We start from the raw sequence: 27,343 nt of genomic DNA, 5'->3' as shown, positions 1-27,343 counted from the left end.
CGCGAGCACCTATGAAGGCCGGCAAGGCACACGAAGGGATGGGTGGCCATAACCACGCCCGGCCGCCTTTGTTTCCCCAGTGGGGATGTTTTTTTTACACACTGCACCAGGTACTCATTTGTGGCTGAGTCGACCTAGGGGATGCCCAGGACCGATTCAGATAATCGTCACTGGGTGTTGGCCGTCAGCGGGAATTGAACTCGGGTCGCCGGTTTCGTAGGGCAGCGTGCTAACCGCTACACTGCCGCTCCCCACACACACACACTCATTCACACACACTCTGCAGAACAGGGGTAGTATAAAACCCCACGCGGAAAGGAGGCTGAGCTAGCAATCGAACCTAGACCCTTGTCGCTGCGAGGCTCACAGCTTACGTTATCAACAAAAACAATAATAATAATAATCATTCACAGCCCCCTCGTCAAACCAGTGCTGGTGTCATGGTCCTAGCGGTTGTTTGACCATACTTCACCACGCCGGTCAGAACGCATTTGCGAGGGCGGGGAGTGCGAAATCTCACGTGGACGGTGAAAAGCGACGGCTTCTAAGGGCACGGAAATAAAGATGCTTGCAAATGCGTTGCTTCATCTCGGAATAATTTGCTTGCACCAGTGGGCAGTTGGTGGATGTCATGTGACCACGATCCGGAAAACAGGGATCGCATTGTCCACTCGGACCGTGACTCACACGCGCGTGCACACACACAAAGACAAATATCCCCCGTATAGGCGTATAGCCTCTACAGGCTTTTGGGGCAAGTGCAGTGAGCGAGTAGCCCCTATGAAACCCGGCATGGTACACGAGCGGGCGTTGTGGCCGAGAAGCACCACGCCCGGCCGCCTTTATCTCCCCAGCGGTGATGTTTTACACACCGTGCCAGGTACTCATTTGAGGCTTAAGTCGACCTAGGGGAGGCCCAAGATCGGTTCAGATATTCGTCACTGCTGTTGACCGTGAACGGGAATCGAACTTGGGTTGACGGGTTCATATCGCTGTGCGCTAGCTACTGCGACACCGCTCCGCACTCACACACACGTGCACACACACACACACACAGAAAAACAAACACGTACCAAGGTGCCCTGCATAGCCTACACGTGGTGTTGGCGTCACAAAGACAAAGATCCCCCATAGAGCGAGCACCTACAAAAATACACACACGTGTGCACACACACACACACTTACGAGTACACCTACACACAAACACAAAGATCACCCATAGAACATTTCACAGACGTTGTAAGCGAGAACCTACTAGGGCCGGCATGGAACACGAGGCAGTCGGTGGCCAGCAGCGTGCCAGACCGCCTTTGTCTCCGCTGCGGTGACGTTTTACACACCCCACCGGGATGCAGGTGAGGTCCAGGGAGGGTTCAGATAATCGTCGCTGGTCTTGGCAGTGAGCGGGAATCGAACTGGGGTTGCAGGGTTCGTGACGCAGGGTACTAACCGCTACACCCCCCACCCCACACACACAAGTACAAAGACCCCCGTATAGCCTTGACAGACTGTAGGGGCAAGTGCTGTTAGCGAGCGCCTATGAAGGCCGGCACGGCACACGAGCGGGTGGGTGGCCAGCACCACGCCCGGCCGCCTTTGTCTCCCTAGTGGCGATGTTTACACACCGCGCCAGGTACTCATTCGGGGCTGAGTCGACCTGGGGGAGGCCCAGGACCAGTTCAAAAAATTCGCCACTGTTATCGATCGTGCCACATGGACGCAGCTGGCCCCTTAACACTTTTGACCTCATGGGCTGGATGGCGCTACAGAAAAAAAGACATCAATGTTTGTGTTGCTAAATTGCCATTGCGTTTCAGCCTTGTCACTTTACCAACCACACAGAGGTTCTAGTCTTGTGCACGATAGCGGCATCAGAAATCTGTTCAGGAGCACCGATGCCAGTGTCAAGGTCCTGCTGCTCACCATGACGAGAGGGGCTTCCGCAGAGAGAGAGAGAGAAGCGCAGGCTACAGTGGTTAATATTATGCATAGTTGTAACATTGCCTGGAGACTAACATTGCCCGTAGACTAACATTGCCCGTAGACAGAGGTTCTCTGCAAGCCATCTTGCTACCAGATTCGTTCATGAGGCTATCCACATATACAAACACAGAGACAATTTCAGCCGAGAAGATGGATTCTGGCTTAGCAATCATTGGAAGGTTTTCACACCTGATGATGATGATTTCTTGTGTTGCAGTCGAAACGTCGTGAGAATTGTTTTATATTTTTATTATTTTATTGTTTCCCTTCTATGTGACTTTACCGAAAGAACCAAGAATATATTGTCCGTAGGGGCTTAACATTGTCCATATACTCTAACATTGCCCATATACGTATCATTGCCCACACTCGTTTATTCTTGCTCATGACAATGTGGTTCAGGAGCTCGATGATAATGTCGAGGGCTGCTACTGCTGCTGGCCACGACGAGAGGGCTCCAGCAGTCAGAGAGAGCGAGAGAGAGACTTCGTGTCGTGTCGCTGTTCCTCCTCCTCCGTTGTAGGAGAGCATACCACAGTGGGTTGAGCACACGGTCAACAGCTTGGGCTGCGTGGCCACTGGCACTCACTCTTCCGTGGCTGCGTCTCTAGTCCGCGTCTGTCTGTGGTATCGCTTCCACACCGCACAATGTTTGCACGTGGCTTTTTGTTTACGCCGTCGAAACACCTCGTGCACTGAGCTTACGCAATGCGACCCCTTGGGAACCCCGTGTACTCGTTCACTGCAGTTATCGATGTTTTGTGTCTCTGTTTTGTAGTCGTTGCTGCTGCTGCTGCTGCTGTGCTCACGCAGCACCACGGATCTCGCGTGAGAAATACAGTGAGGGGAAAAAAAGTATTTGATCCCCTGCTGATTTTGTACGTTTGCCCACTGACAAAGAAATGATCAGTCTAGAATTTTAATGGTAGGTTTATTTGAACAGTGAGAGACAGAATAACACAAACAAAATCCAGAAAAACGCATGTCAAAAATGTTATAAATTGATTTGCATTTTAATGAGGGAAATAAGTATTTGACCCCCTCTCAATCAGAAAGATTTCTGGCTCCCAGGTGTCTTTTATACAGGTAACGAGCTGAGATTAGGAGCACTCCCTTTAAGAGTGTGCTCCTAATCTCAGCTCGTTACCTGTATAAAAGACACCTGTCCACAGAAGCAATCAATCAATCAGATTCCAAACTCTCCACCATGGCCAAGACCAAAGAGCTCTCCAAGGATGTCAGGGACAAGATTGTAGACCTATACAAGGCTGGAATGGGCTACAAGACCATTGCCAAGCAGCTTGGTGAGAAGGTGACAACAGTTGGTATGATTATTCGCAAATGGAAGAAACACAAAAGAACTGTCAATCTCCCTCGGCCTGGGGCTCCATGCAAGATCTCACCTCGTGGAGTTGCAATGATCATGAGAACGGTGAGGAATCAGTCCAGAACTACACGGGAGGATCTTGTCAATGATCTCAAGGCAGCTGGGACCATAGTCACCAAGAAAACAATTGGTAACACACTACGCCGTGAAGGACTGAAATCCTGCAGCACCCGCAAGGTCCCCCTGCTCAAGAAAGCACATATACATGCCCGTCTGAAGTTTGCCAATGAATCTGAATGATTCAGAGGACAACTGGGTGAAAGTGTTGTGGTCAGATGAGACCAAAATGGAGCTCTTTGGCATCAACTCAACTCGCCGTGTTTGGAGGAGGAGGAATGCTGCCTATGACCCCAAGAACACCATCCCCACCGTCAAACATGGAGGTGGAAACATTATGCTTTGGGGGTGTTTTTCTGCTAAGAGGACAGGACAACTTCACCGCATCAAAGGGACGATGGACGGGGCCATGTACCGTCAAATTTTGGGTGAGAACCTCCTTCCCTCAGCCAGGACAATGAAAATGGGTCGTGGATGGGTATTCCAGCATGACAATGACCCAAAACACACGGCCAAGGCAACAAAGGAGTGGCTCAAGAAGAAGCACATTAAGGTCCTGGAGTAGCCTAGCCAGTCTCCAGACCTTAATCTCATTAAAAAAATCTGTGGGGGGAGCTGAAGGTTCGATTTGCCAAACGTCAGCCTCGAAACCTTAATGACTTGGAGAAGATCTACAAAGAGGAGTGGGACAAAATCCCTCCTGAAACGTGTGCAAACCTGGTGGCCAACTACAAGAAACGTCTGACCTCTGTGATTGCCAACAAGGGTTTTGCCAACAAGTACTAAGTCATGTTTTGCAGAGGGGTCAAATACTTATTTCCCTCATTAAATGCAAATCAATTTATAACATTTTTGACATGCGTTTTTCTGTATTTTTTGTTGTTATTCTGTCTCTCACTGTTCAAATAAACCTACCATTAAAATTATAGACTGATCATGTCTTTGTCAGTAGGCAAACGTACAAAATCAGCAGGGGATAAAATACTTTTTTTCCCTCACTGTAGCTGGGTAGCTCTGGCTACACACGGCATCAAATGAACTCAAAACTCGATAACGTGAGTGTCATCCATCTCAATGTCTCTCTGTCTCTCCGTGCATCTCAATGTATCTCTATTCGTCTGTATGTATCTGTGGGTCTCCATGTATCCCTATGTATAGCTAGAGGTCTACGTATCTCTATGTATCTCTGTGTAGAGGTGTTAACTACGCACTGTTCGATAACCTGCATTGCCACCAGGTATCAAATGAGCAGTGCAGCGTTACCTCTGGGTACAACGGTTGGGGTCAGACGAGGTTAAGTGGATCGTAGCCACGGTTTGGTAAGAACCAATCAGACTGTTCCACGTGGGAATGTGGGATTGGTTCTACCTGGCCACGAGCGGGTATAAGAAGGGTGACCCAACAGAGCTCGGGGAGTTCTCTCCCTACACGAAGACTGAAGTCCGGGCTGAAGACTAGCTAGGACCCTGGACCAGCCTTCCATCCCTTCTGAGGGCTACAGCTCGGCATACCCAGTGGTCAGGGCCCACCGGGCCAGCGGTGGGTCAGATAGCCTCCCCTAGGTCCCAGCCGAAGGACTCTAGAATAGCGGTAGACGTGCGAGTCTCGCCAAGCTAGGAGGCTGTACCTCCTTAGGTATCAAGGATAACCTGTGTGTAGGTTACGCTGAGTCCGGAGGCTGTACCTCCTTAGAGTATCGGGTGAGGGGACCGGATACCCCTCTGTGTGTGTTAAGGATTGTATGAGGAAAGAATAACAATAAACAGTGTGCCTCCTAAGAAGTTTACTCGTCTTTATAAACGCTACATCTGTATCTCTGTGTATCTACGAGTCTTTATGTATCTGTATGATTCTCTATGGGTGTATATGTGTCTCTCTGTGTGTGTCTTTTTAGGGGTTTACTATTTGGGCCATAGTTTGCGTTGCATGGTCACGCAGAGGTCAGGATCGCGGCAGATTTGCGATAACAAGTTCCACGAAAGTGTCCACGGGTGAATGATTACACAGAGAACAATAACAACGTATGAAAAAAGAATGCGTATATTATCAGAGGGTGTTTGTTTGCATGTTTTCCACGAGTTCGTGTGGTTAATGTGAACTTGATTCCTTGCAAAAAGTTCATCTTTGGTGTTTGAACATCTTAACACCTCCTGTTTGATTGCCAGAAAGGGTAAAAACCTAGCCTTGTTTTTTCATATTTTTAAACTGGCAAAAAAAGGTCCCATTATGTAACAACAACAACGACGCCCCTGGAAAAACAAAAAGCAAAACACGGACCGGACCATCTGGACCTTCGCGCGGCCAGGACCTTGACTGGGTCAGCTCAACCGAGAGCCAAGTCACGAATAATATTGATAAAATGCGGTGAATGTTACCGTTTGCTGTGTCATAAACGCCATTTCAGAGCTGTGCCCCCGAGTGGAGATTATTTTCGTCAAATATTTTGCCCAAAATTCTGTTTACATTACCATCTAGTGTGTGTGTGTGTGTCTATATGACGGGTGCTCGCGAACAGCACTTTCCCTCAAAGTATGTAGAGCTATAGGGTGATCTTTGTCTTTGTGCAAGGGGATCGGTGGTGCAGTGGTGAGCACACTGCAAAACTCACCTGGCGACCCGAAATCAATTCCCGGCCACAGTTAACATCAGAAGCAAACCTGTCTGGGGCCTCCCCCCCCCTAGGTCGTCTCAGACTTGAATGGGCACCTGGTGCTGTGTGTAAATATCAGTACTGGGGAGACAAAGGAGGCCGTGCCGGCCTTAATAGGCGGAAGATAACAGCACTTGCCCCAACAGTCTGTGCGTGCGCGTTGTGCAACAAGAAGTGTCAACCCCTGACCTCTGCTCATCTACGATCAAAACCCCTGACCTCTCGTTCACCGCCACGATAGCAAAGGCCAAAGTTTATCTCCGCTCGGGGGAGCATGAGGCAAGACGTATCTCCGTTCGCAAGCCCAATTCAGTGGGGTAAATTCCACATTCCCAAGATAGGGGCCAGTTTCTCCGTGAGACAACTGTCCACTATTACTGAAGTTTCCCCAAAAGCGCGAGATACACCGACGTTCGTGACACCCGGCGCTGCTGTCTCCTGGTCACACCTCACTGCCCTCAGTCCTACAACACCTGGCAAGCCCTGGTGTTGGTGGGGGTGGTCACCTTTCTGAGTACTCACAACTAATCAGGCTCAAGTCTGCTTAGCTTCTGAGCAGCGATGCGGTCGGGTGCCACCAGGTAGAGTTCATCGCATGCAGATTGCCGAGAGGGTGTTGTTGTTATTATTACTATTTTTTTTTCTTCAAGATTTTATGAACACCACCACCACCAACGGCAACAACAGCCGCCATTCGCCACTGTGGCGGTGACGTCACCACGGTGCTTGTGCCAGGCTCGGTGCACTCCGAGGCCACGTGAAGTCTCGAAGGCTCGCTGGGCAGGATGTCACGGGACAGACCCAGGTGCCATGGGTTGACTGACTCAGATGACTGGTAGATGCACCAGCTATGCCCCCTGCTGTGCCAACTTGCTGCAATTTAGCCGCCCGCCGCTCCGCTCGTTATTGTGAGTGTCGCTCCTCGTCCACACCCCACTGTTGTTGCTGGAGGGTGACTGCCTACTAACACCGAATACAAAGATCCCCGGTATAGCCTTAACAGAGTGCAAGTGCTGTTAGCGAGCACCTATGAAGGCCGGCACGGCACACGAGACAGTGGGTGGCCAACACCACACCCGACCGCCTTTGTCTCCCTAGTGGCAATGTCCACACAGTGCACCAGGTACTCAATTGAGACCTAGTCGACCTTGCGGAGGCCCAGGACCGATTCAGATATTCATCACCGGTGTTGTTGGCCGTGAGCGGGAATCGAACTCGGCTCGCCGGTGGTCCGTAGCACACTGTCGGCGAGATCACCGATTCCGGCCTTCAGCCCTTCATGTTGCCGAGCACACACGGACATCTCCTCACTTCACCGCACGCCTTGTAGGAGTGAGTCTTTGAGCTGCAGCGAACCAACGGTTATGCCAATAAGATTTACTGTCTGATATGGCCGTCGTTCCCAGTTGAACAAAAATAACACCACCACCACGGCACCGCAACGGCACCACCACCACCACCACCACCGCCACCGCCTCCTCGCCAACGCTCTCAAACCGTCCTCCGTTAAAACTGAACCACGGCGGGCTGCGCAAGATGGCCACGTCGGAGAGGCCGGCACTCACCGCCAACTCCAGCACCGACTGCCTCTTCTGGAGCTCCTCCATCCGGTCGAAGACGTCGTCGAAGTTGGTGTTGAAATACTCCGCGTACTGCTGCGCCAGGTCGTCTATGTTGCCCAAGGAGCCGTCCTGGAGGTGGTGCGGGGGGGGGGGGACACACGCGCACGCGGGGTGGACACACAAGGGGGTGGAGATACGGGGCGGCGGGGGGGGACACACGAGGGGGTGAGCACAAGGCATGGACACACAAGAGTTACTTGAGGTGTCTCTGTAGTTCTGTGGGGCAAAAAATGCTCCCTCCTCCCCCCCCCCCCCCCTCTTCTTGGATCCCACGTTTCATCGCCCAGATGTCTCGTTGAAATATCCGGACAACAATGTCGTCATCATCATCATCTTTGTAATCGTTGGCCTTGATAGATCCACTGCTGGACGAAGGCCTCCCCACACGCCCCCCCCCCACCACCACCAAGCCTCCGCCACCACCTCTCGCGACCCTGCGATGCAGCAGCGATCCAAGACCGGCACCTTCAAAACCGGGCTGAGATCTCATCGCTCCATCTCCTCGATGGACGCGCAAACTCACGGACGCTGCCTGCTGTTGCACATTGGAGTCCGTGTGTTCTCTTTCATCTCTCGCTGTTATCTGTCGCGTGGATCGTTTTTCCGGCTTCCCCTGGTTTTGTGAATCAACACGCGCTTAGATTTATTCGGCTGCTGCTATAAACTCCCACGTGTGATGATGATGATGATAATGACAGAAGCAACCTCAATGCGCTATCATCACCTACATAATTGTGAAATATAACATGCAATTACGTTTCTCTAACCAGGTAAGGCCCCACTGAGCTATGTAGCTCTTTAGCAGAAGCAACCTGGCCCAAAAACCAATTATGGCTTATCACGTGGACATTTATAGCAGCCGAATACTCTAAACGCGTGATGTTGATTCTTAGTATGGAGGGGAAAACCGAGGACCCAGAGCAAAATCAACGCGACCACTGGGAAAGAAAGAGAGCGAACGTCCACGCTCCAAATATGCAGCAGGCGCAAGAGTTGCGATCGAACTCGCGATCCTCCCTGTATACCACGAGAGGTAGTTAACATCCCGTCACCGCGGCGGATGCGTGGCCAGCTTGCCTGTGAACAAGAGCCAACAAGCTCAGTGGGGGGCTCTACCTGCTTCGTAAAGGAACAACAAAACAACAAGAAAAAGGAGGCTACGAGCAAAGAAATTGCAGGGCTGCGCCTTTACCGGCGCGCTACATCAAAGGGCAGAGGCGGTGGCGGCGCCGGGCGCGGTGATTTGCGCTGACGCGGTGAGCTCGGCGGTGAGCTCGGCGGCGAGCTCGGCGGCGAGCTCGGCGGCGAGCTCGGTGAGCTCGGTGAGCTCGGTGAGCTCGGCGGCGAGCTCGGCGGTGAGCTCGGCGAGCTCGGCGGTGAGCTCGGTGAGCTCGGCAGCGAGCTCGGCGGTGAGCTCGGCGGCGAGCTCAGCGGCGAGCTCGGCGGAGAGCTCGGCGGGCTGCTGTGGGGGGATTGTGAAGCGGCGTTCTCGCTGTTGGGGCTTGCGCTGTGCTGCGGGGGTGGGGGGGCTGGGGGTGCGGTGTTTCAGCAGCAGCAGCAACGCAGCGCAGACAGCGGCAGGGGCGGGGGGGGGGCCGGGGGGCCGGGGGGAAGGGGGGGCCGGGGGGAAGGGGGATAGGGGGGGGCGGGGTTCCCGGGGCAAAGGGCTGGAAGGGGGGGCCGGGGGGGCCGGGGGGCCGTGGGGAAGGGGGGCCGGGGGAAGGGGGGGCCGGGGGGAAGGGGGGGCCGTGGGGAAGGGGAGCCGTGGGGAAGGGGGGGCCGTGGGGAAGGGGGGGGCGGGGGGAAGGGGGGGCTGCGTAATTTCCGCAGCAGCAGCAGCAACGCAGCGCAGAGAGCGGCAGGGGCGGGGTGGATTGGGGGGGAATCTCTGGCCGGCCGCATTCCTGAGCGGTTGGGTAAACGCAGAGGGTGAGCGGCTCCCAGGCCAAAGGCGATCAATCGAACGCCAAGGGCGGGAACCCCGAAAAAAAACCCGAATGAAAATTATCGAGAGAGAGGAAGAGAAGGGGGGGGGGGGATAATTCAGTGGAAATGGAAAAGTCGTGGCGAGGGAGGAGGGTGGAGAAAGAGGAACGGAACTGAAAAAAAATCCAAACAAATCCGGCCAGATGGTTCAAGTTGGCCCGTCGCCCATCCCACTACGGTGAGGTTTTGGTTTAAATTGAACAAAAAAAAAAGATACTATATAAATCACGGATGCCTGAGCATAGACCCCCTAATGGCCCTAAAACGCCAAGCGGACAGCAACAAACAGCACCGTGAAATAGTGTAGCGCGTTTCTTGACTGGAGTGAGGTTATTATTGCTGTTGTTGGAGTAAGAACTTGGGGACAAGAGATGGTAACGATGGGAAGAGGGGGGGGCACAGTGGAGCAGGAGAGAGAGGTGAGGTTAACTGCAGTGTGGTGAGTGGGTGAGTGGGTGGGTGAGTGGGTCGGTGGGTGGGTGGGTCGGTGGGTGAGTGGGTCGGTGGGTGAGTGGGTCGGTGGGTGGGTGGGTGGGTCGGTGGGTGGGTGGGTGAGTGGGTGGGTGGGTGAGTGGGTGAGTGGGTGGGTGGGTGAGTGGGTCGGTGGGTGGGTGGGTGGGTGAGTGGGTCGGTGGGTGGGTGGGTGAGTGGGTGAGTGGGTCGGTGGGTGGGTGGGTCGGTGGGTGGGTGGGTGAGTGGGTCGGTGGGTGAGTGGGTCGGTGGGTGGGTGGGTCGGCGGGTCGGTGGGTGGGTGAGTGGGTCGGTGGGTGGGTGAGTGGGTCGGTGGGTGGGTGGGTGAGTGGGTGGGTGGGTGAGTGGGTCGGTGGGTGGGTGGGTGAGTGGGTCGGTGGATGAGTGGGTCGGTGGGTGGGTGGGTCGGCGGGTCGGTGGGTGAGTGGGTCGGTGGGTGGGTGGGTGAGTGGGTCGGTGGGTGGGTGGGTGAGTGGGTAGGAGGGTGGGTGGGTGAGTGGGTGGGTGGGTGGATGAGTGGATGGGTGGGTGAGTGAGTGGGTGAGTGCATAAGTGAGTGCGTACTTGAGTGTCTTGTTGTGACCTGCAGTGTGATGGTGGTTAAACAGTGTTGGGGTGGTTGAACACAGCGTGGTGGTCGTGGTGGTAGTGGTTGAACACAGCGTGGTAATGATGGTGGATGAGATGAAACAGTCGGCGTCTGACAGACCGAGTCCTTAACACGGGTGGAGGAATCGACGAGTGACTTCCACAGGAACAGCGACTGCGCTAATAGCGATAGAAGAGTGATAGGGAGGCGACTGACCGCTGGTGAATTAGCCAGGGTGACGAGTGACTCAGTGAGTGCTGATTCCGAGCTGGAATCTCCGGCGAGGCAGTGAAACTGAACCCACAACCACCACCATCATCAACAGGGGGTCACGTAAATTGAGTACCATTTTGTGTGCAGATGTTCGTAGTTCGAGACAATCGGCCGCCCTGGTTAATACCGCCCATGTGTATTCCCCATGAAATAACACTAGCAGACGCAGTCTGCTTCGGAGTGGCCATGAAAGACCCCGGGACGCTCGTTGGCTACGTACGGTGCGAAAGATGTTCAACATACGTACACAGATTTTAAAAAAAAGTAGGCAATTAAAAAAATCACAGCACTCTGTGAAACCCTTACAGCAGCCGCACGGTCCCCACAGAGCGAGCTCGTCCCAAACCAGCAGAGGCGCCGTCGGCAATTCTTCTGCCACCTACAGCCCTGCTGTAGAGCCGGTGGTGTAAATTCCACATTACTGTGACGGGGGGGGGGGGAGTATCTTCATTGAACAACCGCTGTTGGTGCTTCCCCACAAAGATTGTTGTCAAAGTTTGTCGTCAAACAAACTTTGTTTGAGTTTAGTTTTTTTCCCGTCCTTCCCCCACCCCGCCCGTACGTACGACTAGCACAGTTGGCTACGTATGGTGCGAAAGAAGTTCAACATACATGCATACATACAAAGTGATACCTATTTTATCCAACCCGGAGGGAGGGATGATGATGGGCTAAAGTCAACCAACCGCCCACGACCGTAACCACAATGAGAACTTGAACTCTTGACCTTTGCGATGACCGCTCGCTCTACCTGCTGAGCCACCTGGACGGATGACGGCATGCACCTCGACTGCCAGACTATAATTAAAAAAGTATAATAATAATAATAACTGATTGATCCAGCAGAGCCAAGCTGAGTCACCGGAGTCAAATACATTCGCGTTTTTGATGATTGCAAGTTTTCATCCAATAAACGACGACTACCTGTGTTTATTATTCACGGGGCGGAGGAGGGAACCGGAGCACCCGGAGATAACCCCCACGCCCTTCCGCGAGGGGGCAATGCTCTATCCCCCGTACAGATGGAATGAACAGATGGCGATTAGTCCACACTTGCTGTACTGCCTTCCCCTGGCGAGCCCAGGGTTATGGCACCTCCGCACGCCGACAGGGGAGGAAGTTTCACAAGATACGTGCGGAAAACGTGAAACTCTCCAGTAGGAGCGGTTCGACTGTGCTCGTCCAGAACAGACCGTGCAGCGTGTAACGCGATCAATGCCCCCATCCACAAATACGAAGGAGACGTCACAGCGATGGATACACCACTCCACTGCCCCCCGACACGGTTGTCCTGGCCCTGACCACCTGAATGTGAAAGTGTAAGTTGTCGCTCTGCCGTCTACATCAGCAGCCGTACGAAAGTGCGGCGATCCACTAACCCTCGCTGTCTCAAACAGTGCTCGACTGCAGGCAACCTGCATAGCTGCTTACCGCTGCACCCATCTGTGAAGCGTCGTGGAGACTTCGTGATAGCCTTGCGATGGTGACCGATTTCTTTAGAACTGCGGTAGCACGGTTGGCTACGTACGGTGCGAAAGACGTTCAACATATATACACATACACAGCGCTGTACCAAACGTGCTCGCTATTATTATTATAAATACAGACGGCATGTCGGTCACGGAGGCTGAGTCACCGATGCCTGGGCGGTTATGAATTCTGTGCACTTGGCATCATTTCAACTCGACACTACAATGCTGCGGGCGGCTCATCCCATCCCCCCCTCCGCATCCCCCCATGTAATGAGCCAAGAGTCCGATCTTCGTACGAATACACAACACACAGACAAAAAACAAAGATCCGCATAGCCTCTAACAAACTGTTGGAGCCAGTGCTGTTAACGAGTAGCAACCTACGAAGGCCGGCACGCCACACAGCACCACGATTACACACACAAAGACAAAGATCCCCCGTATAGCCTTCACTGTCGGGGCAAGTGCTGTTAGCGAGCACCTTTGAAGGCCGGCACAGGAGACGAGGGGGTGGGTGACCAGCACCACGCCAGACCGCCTTTGTCTCCCCAGTGGCGATGTTTTTACACACCGCACCAAGTACTCATTTGAGGCCGAGTCGACCTAGGGGAGGCCCAGGACCGGTTCCGATAATCGTCACTGGTGTTGGCCGTGAGCGGGAATCGAACTCGGGTCGCAGAGTTCATAGCACAGCGCGGTAACCACTACACTACCGCTCCCCCACACACAAAGACTCCGTAATAGCCTTCAAGAGACTGTTGGGGCAAGTGCTCTTAGCAAGCACCTATGAAGGCTATACCTCACCACATTGGTCCAGTCAGGATTAGTGGCTCCCCACACACAGATGTGAAACTCCCTTCCCGTGCGCGTCGATGAGCCGTATACCCTGGCTCGCCAGGAGGCGGTCCAAAACAAAAAAAACTGTGGACTGATATCATCTTTCCCTTCTGCACGGGATAGAGCGTTGCTCCCTCGCTCGCACGAGTGGGGTTTCCTCCGGATGCTCCGGTATTGCTCCCACACGTGTAGAAAGCTCACTCATTAAATTGGCCAGAAAGCGTCTCAATATATCCGGAGGACTGCAGAGCTTGGGCAAATGTTGGGTAACGGCGGCTCCTCGCCACTGCGCGCCTGCTGCTGCTGCTGCTGCCTATCCCAGCTCGTCTGTGGCTCCTCCTCCTAGCGCCTCTGAGTCGTCCTCTCTCCGGAGCGCTCCAGAGAGAGAGAGAGGGAGAAGCGGATGCCATGCGGTAGCGGGGGGGAGAAGGAAGGGGGAGGGGGGGCAATGCTACGAGTTAGAATTCGACAAACGTTTATTTGACAGGGACACTTTCTGCGACAACCACCGTGCAACGCGTTGCATCGCAAGGTAGCCGCAGCGTCGACAAGGCGACACGCGGCCCTGCCAACACCAATGTCCCACTCGGCGCTTCAGCGGCGTTTAATATAGTCACGGGAGGAGGATTAGGGGGGGGGGGGGGTTGTCAGTGCGATTATGCCCCCCAGCAGTGGATTTAGCGCGGAGGGATACGAGAGGAGACGGGACCGAATGTGTTATTGGCGTTGGCAGAGAGACTCCATTCTTGGGCAGCAGCAGCAGAAGAGCGTGAGAGAGAGTGTTGTTGCGTTGTGGGTTGAGTGTGAGGATGGTGAGTCTGCGAACCCAGTTTGATTCCTGCCCTCGGACAATAACAAGTGGCAAACATTCTGAACCCCCCCCCCCCAGTAAAGCAGTGACGAAGCGGGCAAAGTCGCTCCCGCCACTACACCTCAACCAGCACACTCGCCCACCCCACAGATTCAACACCACTGACGCTCGCCAACCCCCAAACCACCAACTTAATCACAGTGCCGTGCTCTGCACTCTCTACTTGCATCATCACCACCACCACCGCCGCCTTAAATACCACTGCACTGCCCTAAATACCATCCCTACTCATGCCACCAATTACTCACTCACTCACGTCACCCTCACCACCACCACCACCCCACTCATCCACCACCCCCCTTTCACTACTCACACCAGGAGCCCCATCTGCTCACAAACGCGTCCCATAGTCCTGCAAGTCTCCGTGCAATGTTTGTGTCTCTCTGTCTCTCTCTGTGTCTCTCCGTCTGTCTCTCTGTCTCTCTGTCTGTCTCTCTGTCTGTTTGTCTCTCTGTCTGTCTGTGCGTATATTTGTTTTCCCTGCCCGTCTGTGTCCATGTAATCTGTCTCGTATCCCTGTGTGTCTCTGCGTCTCTGTCTTGTCACCGTGTGTTTCTCGGTCTCTCTGTGCGTGTCTCCCTGTGCGTGTCTCGTCTGTCTCGCTGTATTTATGCCTCGCTGTCTTTGTTGCTTTGTCCCTCTGTTTTTGTTTTATACTCACATCTCTCTACGCCTCTCCCGTGTGTCTCTCTCTGTCTTTCTGCCTCTGTCTCTCGGTCTCGACAAACACTCCTTCCGGGCCACCACTATTTACACGTCCTTCTCGACCCTCTGCTCGCGTCTCATCATCTCTCTGATTCTAGTTCTCTTTCTCTGGGTCTCTCTCTGCCTCCGTCCGTCTCTGTATCTCTACAATTGCGTCTCAGCTCCTTCTGTAAACAACTCTCCGTCACTCACTCACTCTCTCGTTGTCTCCTCTCTCACACACACACACGTCCCTCAACCGTGATTAATAACCTCCCATGCTCTCCCATAATTATAATCACTCAGAGTCTGTGACTCGGCTCCCGCAACAACCACAGCGCGGCTGGCACTCGAACCGCGAGCACGTGGTTTGCAGGGATTGCTGATCCCCCCCACCTCGCCCACATAAACGAGTGGTAGGGGGAGGGGTAGGGAGGGTAAGGGAGGGGTAAGGGAGGGGGAGGGGTAAGGGAGGGGGAGGGGTAGGGAGGGGTAGGGAGGGGGGAGGGTAAGGGACGGTAAGGGAGGGGGGGCAGTAAGGGAGGGGGGAGGGTAAGGGAGGGGTAGGGAGGGGGGAGGGTAAGGGAGGGGTAGGGAGGGGGGAGGGGTAGGGAGGGGGGAGGGTAAGGGACGGTAAGGGAGGGGAAGGGTAAGGGAGGAGGGTAAGGGAGGGGTAGGGAGGGGGAGGGAGGGGCAGTGAGGGGGGAGGGGCAGTGAGGGGGGAGGGTAAGGGAGGGGTAGGGAGGGGGGAGAGGTAGGGAGGGGGGAGGGGTAGGGAGGGGTAGGGAGGGGGGAGGGAGGGGGGAGGGGTAGGGAGGGGGGAGGGTAAGGGAGGGGGTGTCGAGAGGGGAGGGGTAAATCAAATTGCACGATCCATCCCATATACCCCCTCGGGGTAGCGATTCTACACAAGGCCGGTTACGATCCATCAATTCTGCCCAACGTTTTAATTGGCTACCGATACAATACGGATGGCTGTCGCAGACGGTGGTGGCGTTGTAAGCGGTGAGCAGCGCGGCAGAGAGAAGGGGGCGCAGGTTCGACTCCCATCTCCCCTGGCGCGGCAGGCAGGTGAAGAAAATCGGTTGGGCGAGTTCACAAACCACCACCACAACCACCACCACCACAACCACCACCACCACAACCACCACCACAACCACCACCACAACCACCGCCACCACAACCACCGCCACCACAACAACCACCACCACCACAACCACCACAACCACCACAACCACAACCACCACCACAACCACCGCCACCACCAACACCACTGCCCACTCAGCCAATGGGGTTAACCACAATTTGGCTATGATCGGGAGGTTACGTGTGGTGGGGTAAAGTGTGGGTACTCGCACCTCTCTTCCACCAGCAGTGGCGTGAGCAAAGACATTGCAGGGCTGCACCTTTATCTCTGCCAATGGGGTCCACTTCGTCAATTAAAGTCTATGGTTAAGGTGATGATACAAACATTGACTTACGCGAGTTTAGATTAGATTAAGACATGCAAAACGAGATGCAAATTGGGCTCACGATGTGGCCAACCAAAGCTGTGTGTTGAACTTCTTTCGCACCGTACGTAGCCGGCCGTGCTAATGGGAGGTGCTGGGGGTGCGTGGGGGTTACATCAAACTCAAGCACGAAAATCAGTTCAGACGAGGAACAATACCAAGGAGACGGATCCAAGAAGACAGAAACAACCTCCATCCACTCCCGGATTGAATCATGACCTCGATTCTCGACTCCGTGTATACATCTCTCTCTGCTCTGGTTTAAGTCTCATTCGTATTCTTGGTTCTGTCGGTAAAGTCACGTAGAAGGGAAATAATAAAAATACAAATAAAACAATAAAATTATCACGACGTTTCGATTGCAACACAAGCAATCATCATCAGGTGTGAAAACCACAGCAAGAAAATTTGTAAAAAAAAGTGGCGTTTTTTAAATATTTGTATTATTTTTTTACTTTTCTTCTACATGACTTTGCCGAAAGAACCAATAATATGAATCCCTGCAGTCACCAAAGCTTTAAATCGAAATTTAAGTCTTATTCGTGTATGCCTGCCTCCGTCTATCCCTCTCTCTCAGTAACAAATAACCAAAAGGACATCTCTCTCTTCACGTTCGTCTCGGTTTGCGTTTTGTCAGTTGCGTTACAATGATGATGATGGTCAGCATCGCCTTCTCTCTTCCACTGCTGATAAAATATTCTCACCTCCACAACCCGCCGCGGTGGCTAGGAGATGTTAACTACCTCGCTTGGTATGCAGGAGGTCGTAGGTTAGATCCCGACCCTGACGCCTGCAGTGGTTTTGGAGTGTGCGTGTTACCTCCCCGTGGTCGCGTTGATTTTTCTCCGGGTCCTCCGGGTTTTCCCCTGCACATTTTAAATCAACACGCGTTTAGAGTATTTGGCTGCTATATATGTTCACGTGATACGCCACTTCGTTGAGCTATTATTTGTGGCCAGGTCGCTTCTCAAAACGAGCTATACAGCTCAGTGAGCCTTACCTGGTAAAATATAACAAATTAAAATATATCATTAGACCTCCTTTGCCAGTACCAAAATGTAATAATAGGGTTTTTTAACCTTTTTTTCTGGCAACAAAACTGAAACCTTTTTACAAGGATTCATGTCTGCATTAACCAATACCTGCAGTCAAAATGCAAACAAAAAACACACTATGATAATATATGATGCATTGTCCTTGAAACTGATTGGTCCACACCAAGGGACGGCTTTCTTTTGAGCCTCGACCCAAGGACAATGCATATATTATCATAGTATGTTTTTTGTTTGCATTTTGAAAGCAGGTATTGTGGTTAATGCAGACATGAATCCTTGTAAAAAGGTTTCAGTTTTGTTGCCAGAAAAAAAGGGGGAAAACCCTATTATTACATTTTGGTACTGGCAAAGGAGGTCTAATGATGTAGATGCTCACCCCGAGCCCTCATTACTTTGATAGTGGCATTGTCTTTGAGCTGTGTAAGCGCCTTTTGGCGTCATCTGGTCGAGCACCAATTGGGTCGAGGCTCAAAAGAAAGCCGTCCCTTGGTGTGGACCAATCAGTTTCAAGGACAATGCATATATTATCATAGTATGTTTTTTGTTTGCATTTTGACTGCAGGTATTGTGGTTAATGCAGACATGAATCCTTGTAAAACGGTTTCAGTTTTGTTGCCAGAAAAAAGGGAAAAAACCCTATTATTATATTAAAGTAAAATATAACCTCTTGTTGTAACAGCTCTCTCGTTCGTTCAGCAGTCCCACTACTGGATATTTTTTTCCGCCTGAAGGACGACCGCTTGTGTTGCGATCGAAACGTCGTAATCTATTATTTTGTATTTTTCTACCTACCTGACTTTACTGAAATAACCAAAGAGAATAAAACGAATACATCCCGGTTTCTTTATAGCTCAGAGGTCGAAACTGGACTGACCCAATCCACTCCACCAAAAACAAAGATCCTCCGTATATATATTCTTGGTTCTTTCGGTAAAGTCACGTAGAAGGGAAACAATAAAATAATAAAAATAGAAAAACAATCAAATTCTCACGACGTTTCGACTGCAACACAAGCAATCAATTTTCTTGCTGTGGTTTTCACACCTGATGATTGCTTGTGTTGCAGTCGAAACGTCGTGATAATTGCATTGTTTTTATATTTTTATCATTTTATTGTTTCCCTTCTACGTGACTTTACCGAAAGAACCAAGAATATGAATCCCTGCAGTCACGAAAGCTTTAAATCAAAGATCCTCCGTATAGTCATTTAAAAGCCTATTGTCCAGCGTACTGTTCACGAGCGAGCACCCCCGAAGGCCGGCACGGCACACGAGGGGGTGGGTGGCCAGCACCACGCGCGGCCGACTTTGTCTCCCCAGTAGCGATGTTTACACACCGCATCAGTTACTCATTTGAGGCTGAGTCGATCTAGGGGGAGGCGCAGGATCGGTTCAGATAATAGTCGCCCGTGCTGCTGGGGCCACGAGCGGAAATGGAACTCGAGACGCCGGGTTCGCAGCGCGGCGACCTAACCACTGCGCCACCGCTCCGCACCCCTCCACCGCCACCCGCTGACACGGCCGTGATGACAGCGGCTCAGCTGTGAACCAGTGGCATGCAAACAATTTACCCTGGCTGGGATTCAGCCGAGCCATCCACTCAACAAAGCAAAAGATTCCAGTAGTGTGGACCGCATAGACTGTTGGGACAAGTGCTGTTAGCGAGCACCTATTTCGGGGTCGACACACACACACAATAACACTTCTCACTCACCAGGACACCCATCATGTCGTCCATGAGTTGCTTGCTATCCGAACTTGCTCCTCCTTCTGTTGGAGGTTCAGCCGTAACAGCCGCGGAGGACTCATCGCCAGTATCGACCTTCTCCGCCGCCTCCTCCTCCATCGTGACTCTCGAATCGTTGTGCGATTTGTTCCCTTCTCGCTCTCCTCAAGTCCCTCTGCCCCTCCGTCTCTCCACTTCTCGTCCGGTCCCTCTCCTCGCAATCCAAAGTAACTCTCTGGTCGTCTTAAGACCTCTTCGTATGAAGCGCCTCTTCAGTCCCGTGTGTCCCTGCGTCGTCTTACTGGACAACTGCGAAAAAAAACTTTATGGCTCATCGGATTCCTCCGGTCAAGAAATCAATATCCTGATATATCGGTGACGGTTTTAACGCCGGATATTTTCTTTGGCCAAATCCAGTGGAGATTAAAAAGAGAATACACCAACCCCTGCGCCCCCCCCCAATCCCACCTCTTTCTCACCTCGTCTATTTTCCTCCCGCTCCGAACCTCCCTCAGAGTGAAATATCTTCGCCCTGCCGAGTTGTGCCCAGCGAGAAATCACTTGGCTCAGGCTATCGGCGCAAGGAAGGCCCCACGTGGTGGTGTTTTGTTGTAAATCTGAGCCACGGATTTGGGATTTCCTGCCCCCTTTTTTACTTCACCCCCCCCCCCGAACGCCACCCTCAAAAAAATAATCCCGTAAAAAATAAACCTGCGGTAGCTCGCCAAAGGCAAAGAGGTGAAGCTAATTTGTAAACCAAAAATCACTCCGCGTACAATTAATTATTGGTTGCCTCCTGCCAGTAAAGTTAAACAAAGTATGACAATCAAGGCGAGTTAATATTTAATTGTTTGCTATTGACTTTCGACCAACAACTTCACAATAAACAACTCAGACTCCCTCTTGTCACTCTCCACCCACCGTGCGTCACTCGTCCACCCTCACTACCCCTCTCCCCTCACCTTCTTACTCGTCCACCCTCTCTCACTGCTCCTTGTATCTCCCTCCCTCGGTTCCTAACTCTCCGTCAAAAAACAACTTCTGCAATGACCTCTCCCAACTCCTCAAGCAAAAATCCGCTGCAATTCTCTCCGTGTCTCTCTCTCTCTCCCCGTCTCCCTCTCTCTCTCCCCGTCTCTCTCTCTCTCCCCGTCTCTCTCTCTCTCGCCGTCTCTCTCCCCGAGCTGTCGTCCAGCCTCCTCAAAGAACAATCTCAAAATCTTCTTGGAGGCTCCAACACCACTCAGGGAGTCGTCTCCTCCTACTCCTGCTCGAGTCACCCTGCGACTCTCAGTCGTCGTGCTGAGAGTTATCCACCTCGCCCGGGTGTCCAGCATGCCCCGCTGAGCAGAGTGCCCGATGTGTTTTGTGTTGTTGTTGTCTTTAACACCCCAGTCGAGAACGTCCGGGCTCTGCTGAACTCGCCGACGATAATCCAGCAGTGGAGAAGACGCTCGGTGGCGGCTGTCGAGCTGCGCGGCGCGCGAGAGTTGAAGAAATCATGACGCTTTGATGGCAGCTGAACGCACGCGCCAAAGGGGGCTCTCAACTCTCGTCTCTCTCTCTCTCTCAGACTCGCAGTGCCGCTTCTCCCAGTAAGTACCACAGTCTCCGCAAAGTATCTCTGGGTCTTCTCAGTCTCCCTCAAGGCTCTCTCTCTCTCAGCCTCTCCCCGCACCCGGCCACACGACGTCCTTTAAGCTCCCTTTGTTTCCTTCGCCATTAAGAGAGGGCGAGAGAGGGAGCCGTGATGGAGTCCGAACCCTCGTCCGCGCCCTCGTTTAAAACAAACAAAACACAACCACCGGCGTTGACGAGGTGAACAGTGAAGGAGTGAAACTCACAAACTCCCGGGGCCGAACTAAACTAACTTCGTTTTCCAGTGCGACTCCGCCGACGCCGCTGCTGCTGCAGTGTCAACGCTTACTAACCCCTCCCTCCCCCACCACCACCACCAACCACATTATCCAGTCTCCCACGACCTGCATGCACACACCATCATCCACCCTGCCCCTCCTCCCTCCACCTCTCCCCACACAGGCACAACCTTTTTTTATGGGAGGGAGGGAGGGAGGGGGTAAAACAAAGTGATGTCAAAAGCATTTTAGACTGTGCCAAGTTGGGACTCTGCCGCATTCGGGGTGAGTGAGTGGGAAGGGAGGGCTTGTGCGAGTGGGAGAGGGTAATGGAAGTTTGTTTGTTGCACGCACGAGGTCCCCCTCGCACGCGCGGCTCAGTGGACTTGTCCGAGAATTGCCCTCGGGTTTGTTTCCGTCGCTTTTTAAAGAACCACGTTTTCCCGTTCTTCCTGTCCCACCAACCAACCACACTGGACGGGACAAACGTAGGTTAGACACCCGGCCTACGTGGCCAAGCCGGGTGGCCAAGCCGGGAGGGCAATCGGATGACTCAGTCCATCATCATCATCATCCCTCCAGGGTCGATAAAGTTAGTACCACGTTGTGTCAGGGAAATGAACAATGGGTAGTCCTATGGATAGACTCTCCCCCACCATAGGAATGTGGAATTTCCACCACTGGCTTAGGCCCTGTGGAAGAGATGAGGACGACCTCCACGCTCATTTGAGCAAGCAACCACTTAGACTTTTTCACAGTTTGCGTGGAGAGCTCTTTCCGATAAGATATGCTAACCCAGCAGCATGCATTTAAGACTCCTGCTGATGAGACCCAGAATATGGAAAACTGTTCCAGAGATGTGTTTCCCTTAAACAAACCCTGCCGCTACTGTGATAATTTTGGAGACTGGGTACGCGACCTGTAACCCAGCACTGCCGAGGCAGTGGCCAGAGTTGGTGGATCACACAGAGATGGCGTGAAACTCCATACCCTGGTTCGCCCCGAGAAGGCAGTATCGCAAATGTGGACTCCACTTATTGCATCTGTAGGGGATACAGCGTTGCCCCGTCACACACGTGCGTTTACTTCGGGTGATAACACGAGCTAACAAAGACCCTACCACGAGCCCTCACCACATTCGCTCACCAGACTCTATCCCTATTCTTCACCACATTCGCTCACCAGACCCTATCCCTCGCCCTGAACACATTGGCTAACCAGACCCTATCCCCAACTCTTCACCACATTCGCTAACCCGACCCTATTAAGTGGATTATCGCTTCCAAAGCGCTCTGAGACGGCCTCGGTATGAATGGCGCTGTTATGTGTTGACTGACTGAGATGAATGGCAAATGCACCACCTGTGCCCCCCCCTCCTCCCCCCACTGTGCCACCTCGCAACCGTTTAACCGCCCGGCGCCCCGCTCGTTGTGATGAGCTCCTCCTCTACCCTCCGCTGTTGTTGCTTGAGAGCGACTGCTCCTGAAATTGCCCGGTAGCGTCCTTCACGAGCCTCCTCCTCCTCTTCCTGCTCCAAAGGGGGCGATCTCGACACCGCTGGTACCGGTGATTGGGCAAGTCCCCACTTGTGAACACACAGACGCTCACCCCGCCACTCCCCGCTCTCCATTCATCCTCCAGCTCCCTCTAAAGGAATGTGAAGTGACGACAGTCAGTCAGCCAGTCTGTTCTCTCCAGAGCCCCGGGTTTGTTGAGTCACGGCAACCCATACCCAAAGGACATTTAAAACTGGAGCCAGCGAACTTTGTACCTGCACGCAAATTAAACATCCGCTATCGTGCGAATCACCGCTGTTTTGGGTTTTCCCGTGCGTCTTTTATGGGATGATGTAACCCCAGTGGAAAATCAAAACGTTGGGGCCACGTTGGTCCAACGGTTCGACCCACATGTCAACAACGTTGCAACCAACGTCAGCACGTCTGCTCGGGTGTAATGTCGCATATCCGACTCGCCGGGGCGGAGAGGTGGGTGCGGGGAGTGACGGACGTGACGCTTGGCGCGTCACGTGGTGACGTATTTAACAATCATCGGGCGCGTGCAGCAGCGTGGAGACCGAGTTTAATTTGTACTTGAATGGGCGAAGATTAAATGGGTGAAGGCGGAGAGACGGAGCGTGGTGGCGGTGGTGGAGAGGAGTTAGGGGGTGGGGCCGCGAGGACTGGAGTGTGGGAACCCGCTGCCTCGCGAATTCTCAACGCAGCGCGGCCTCCGTCAATCAAATGACCTCCGATCTCGCGGAGCGGGATTCTTGCGAATGGAACTTCATGAAGTTGAATTTGTTTTTTGTGAATATTTATATTTACTTTACCCCCCCCCCCTCCACAGCCACAACAACAACAACAAAATGGTCCACGTGACGATAAGACACTTCTCGTTGAGCTATCATTTGTGGCCAGGTCGCTTCTGAAAAAGAAATTACATTGCTCAGTGGACCTCACCTTGTAATATATAAAAAAAAATAGTTTCCTTTTATATGTATATTTTTTAAAGTGATTTGTTATCATTTCCTATACTTTTCACTCCGATCGTGTTTTTAACATTGTTTGTTGTGGTAACCGTCTGACCCCGTGTCCCCAAATGGACATCTGTGAAAAAGGGCTTCATAGCTCATCAGATTCTGCCAGTATAAATACATATTCTGATTCCGAACAATAACAACAACCATCACCAGCAGGACCACACAGGATCGGGATGCAACAGCTTCCAAGCGACGCGTGCATCGCAATCATAGCGAACCCCCAGCAGCTGTGAGTCGCTGATCTCGAGAGAGAGAGTGAGATAGATGATGGGGTGGTGGGTGGACGGAAAGACGAGTGAGAGAATGAAGAAGCTAGCGACCACGACTGAGCGAGCAGATATATCCAGGAATTGGGAAGTCCTCCTGCTCTGTTTGTTTCACACCTAACGAAGGTTGCTTGTGTTGCGATAGAAACGTCGTGATGTATTATTATTTTTTCTTCTACCAACGTGACTTTACCGAAAGAATCAAAAACAGACTATGGATTCCTGCAGTCGCGAAAGCTTTACAATCAAGATTGGGAAGAGTTAAACAAAAAAATCCCAGCCGACTGTAGTTAACACATCCCGTGGCCACACATCATCGCCACCGTCTCTCTCTCTCTTCTTCTTCTTCTCTCTCTCTCGTGGATTTTCACGGCAATTTGCCACTAAGCGACAGCAGCTGTTGCATTTGCACAACCCCCCACCCCGACCCATCCTCCGCCACAATCGCTACCCGACTGCCCCACGTGGTGGCCTTGAGAAAATAGTCACACGGCCCAAACGTGTGCCCCCCCCCCACTACCACCACCAACCATAAAGATGAATCAATTCATGGGGGGCTGCGATCAAACGTCAGCTCTGATGGGGGGAGAGAGAGAGGACACACCAACTCTCAGCAGATGAGACAACAGCAGAGGAGACACCAGCAGAGTTCAGAGGTCACGACTGGCCTGGGGCAGCTGGGGAGAGGAGGGAGTTGGGGGGGGGGGCTCTGTCCAGCAGTGGGGAGTCACAGACTGACAACAAAGACAAAGATCCCCCGTATAGCCTGTAACAGACTGTTGAGGCAAGTGCAGTTAGCGAGAACCGATGTAAGCCGCTACGGGATACGATCGGGGCAAAGTGGCCATAACCACGCCCGGCCGCCTTTGTCTTCCCGATGCTGACGCTTGCACACGCGCACACACAAGCCGCCACTGACAATGCTAAGGGGCCGTCCATAAATGACGTCACGCACCTGGGGGGGGGGGGGGGGTCAGACATTTGTGACGATGTGTAACGAGAGAGGGTGTTTAAGAAATGTGACGTCACATCAAAATGCGCAACTTTAAATAAATATAGACAACACGTTCTACTTAATTAAATAGACTTTTTGATAAATGTTTTCTCCTACAACATCAGAGTGCAGCGCCATTTTAAATACGCACTACAATGACAATAGTTTAAAGCGATTTGAAGCATGTTTTGTTTTGGGGGGGGGGCAGAGATTTGTGACGTCATATTTGAGGGGGGGTCTGAATTTTTGTGACGCCGTGTGACGAGGGGGGGGGGGTCAAAAATCGTCAAAAATCGCGTGACGTCATTTATGGACGGCCCCTAATGATGGAATGTTTCCCCAGGACGTGCAGCAGTGGCACGTGGTCGGGACGGAGTTGACACCAATCCACAAATCCACGCGATTCTTCCTCCGCGCCGTGTCCGTCCCACGTGCCGCTCGCCCACGGCGTTCGTTTCTATCGCAATCGCGTGGTCGTGGCTGTGACGGGCAATTAACGAGGCAGCCCCCCCCCCCGCTAGCTTTGTGCTGTCCCCCCCACCCGCCCAGAGGCACCCTCCCTGCCCCCCCCCCCAGCTAGCTCTGTGCTGTCCCTCCCGCCTACCCCCGTGCCCAATGGCAGAGCCAGGATTTTCAGGTAGGGGGGGGGGCAACCCCTCCAGAAATGAAAAATGACGGAGGAGTTGTTAGAAAGTAAGGACTTGTTAGTAAGTAAGGAGCTGTAAGTAAGGACTTGTCCCTTGCTTTTTATTCGACACGTGTGCGGCGATGGCGCAGCCATCGATCGAGAGTCGAATTCGAACCGCGTTGTGTGATCGGCATCGCGCTCGCTGAAGGTGTTGATGCCTGCAGGGAAGTCGTGGACTGGATACGCAACTGCGCACGATTCTGTGAGTCACTCATAACCGCTTTGCCGTTACTTATCGCCAGTTATGTCCTATCATCTCATAGAGTCCCTTGCACGTAATAATATGCTACACAGTGGCAGTGGGGGTCGCAAAATGCTGATTTATTACAAATAAACCCCAATGATCCGATCCGAAATGAGGGATTTCGATCGGATCATTGGGGGGGGCACGTGCCCCCCCACACTGGCTCCGCTAGTGCCCGACACGTTTCCACTTATACCTTTACTGCGGCCTTGCACGCCTTTGGTTATCAATGGTGATTACAAATGTATCGTGTTTAATAAATACAGAGGGTTTGATGAAGCAAAGGAAGTTCTACTTAAGTGCCCGTGCTTATTTTGTCTTTTCGATTATTTGCCTTCTAAAAACAATCAGGCCACGTCTCGCAGCCTCACGTGAAGAAGAAGAACCGCTGATTTAAACAAACATAACGACTCTCGCCGAACCAGAATCACCGTGCCATTGAAAAAGAGGGGGGCCAAGTGGGTAAAGGCGCAGCCCTGCAATGACTCGCTCACTGCCACGTGCTTAGTAACAAGGGACTCCCTCCACAACCGCAACTATCTCATCTTAACGTAATTTATGTAGCGCCTTGACCGAGGCGCTTGACAGAGAATTAAGAACGGTACAGAGTGTGACTGGTGGATATGAGATGAATGAATATAAACTAGAGGAAGCAATGGGGGGGGGGGAGGGGGGGTGGTAGCGAGTCTGTGGTGATGCTGCGTGAATTCGGTGGAAGCGAAATTTATGACGGTAAAAAGATGACGAACGGAATGAATGATTGGCGAACGAGTGATAGTAGCCATTTAATGAGAATATGAAGAGGCAACAGGAACGGCGGTGGTGCACGAGGCGCTGTGGGGGGGAGGGGAGGTTAAGGGGTCGTGGGGTGAGCTAGGGAGGAGTGGAGATTCGCGAGCGACGGTGACCGCTTTCTGTGGAGGGGAATCTCTTGCGAGCTCCTCGACAGGGCGTCTCTAATAAGAATGTTTTTTTGTTTTGTTGAGGACCAACTCTTCCACGCCGGCCCAAGACGTCTCGGAAGATGTGGGGGATACCCCAACACTTTACCCACCACACTGTGTTGTCACCCATTTACACTCGCGGGCGGGCAGATACGGTGATGGAGGGGGGGAGAAGAGAATGGTGGTTTGTGTTTGTTCATTTCGTTTAAATTGTCCCGAGATGGACGATGCACCGGTTAAGCGCACAACCAAACTGGACGATGGCTCGCGGGGCGCGATTCAAATGGACCGACCCCCGACATTGGAGGAATCTGCGCGGCACGTGCCCGGTGCGCCGCCACCCTCCCACGCAGAGCCCCTCTCGGCTCCCCTCGGAGTCCCCTCGCTTTCGGGGCCGTGCCTTTGATCGACGTGCGCACCCCCCCCCCCCCCCCACCACGTCCGTCTCTCACGGCTCGGTCTCGAACAGAGACGCGACTTTTGCGCCAAAGCTTCGTGAATCGCAGGTCGGCTCTATTCGAGTTAACCTATTGAACTATACTCTTTGGTTCTTTCGGCAAAGTCACGTAGGTATAAAAAATAAAACAAAATCTAATACATCACGACGTTTCGATCGCAAGACAAGCGGTCCTCCTCCTC

General features: G+C 52.7%; 1 protein-coding gene across 7 annotated transcripts in view; it reads right to left on the bottom strand.

Annotated features, from left to right (window-relative positions):
* Nucleotides 1-27,343, bottom strand: part of LOC116952919 (SAM and SH3 domain-containing protein 1-like) — a 304,847-nt gene that overhangs the window by 101,536 nt on the left and 175,968 nt on the right. For 5 of the 7 annotated variants that reach the window (XM_032972628.2, XM_032972630.2, XM_032972631.2 and 2 more), the window contains exon 2: nucleotides 7,643-7,768. In XM_032972628.2, coding sequence (XP_032828519.2) covers nucleotides 7,643-7,768 — 126 coding nt within the window. Of the gene's footprint in view, nucleotides 1-7,642; nucleotides 7,769-19,161; nucleotides 21,127-27,343 lie in introns of those variants that run through there. The other 2 variants (XM_032972633.2, XM_032972635.2) reach the window with 2 other exon arrangements.

The sequence above is a fragment of the Petromyzon marinus genome, chromosome 49 (genome assembly GCF_048934315.1).
Source record: "Petromyzon marinus isolate PM22_M1 ecotype Great Lakes invasive population chromosome 49, UKy_Petmar_22M1.pri1.0, whole genome shotgun sequence".
Taxonomy (NCBI): Eukaryota; Metazoa; Chordata; class Hyperoartia; order Petromyzontiformes; family Petromyzontidae; genus Petromyzon; species Petromyzon marinus.
This window is presented reverse-complemented; position numbering and strand designations above follow the sequence as displayed.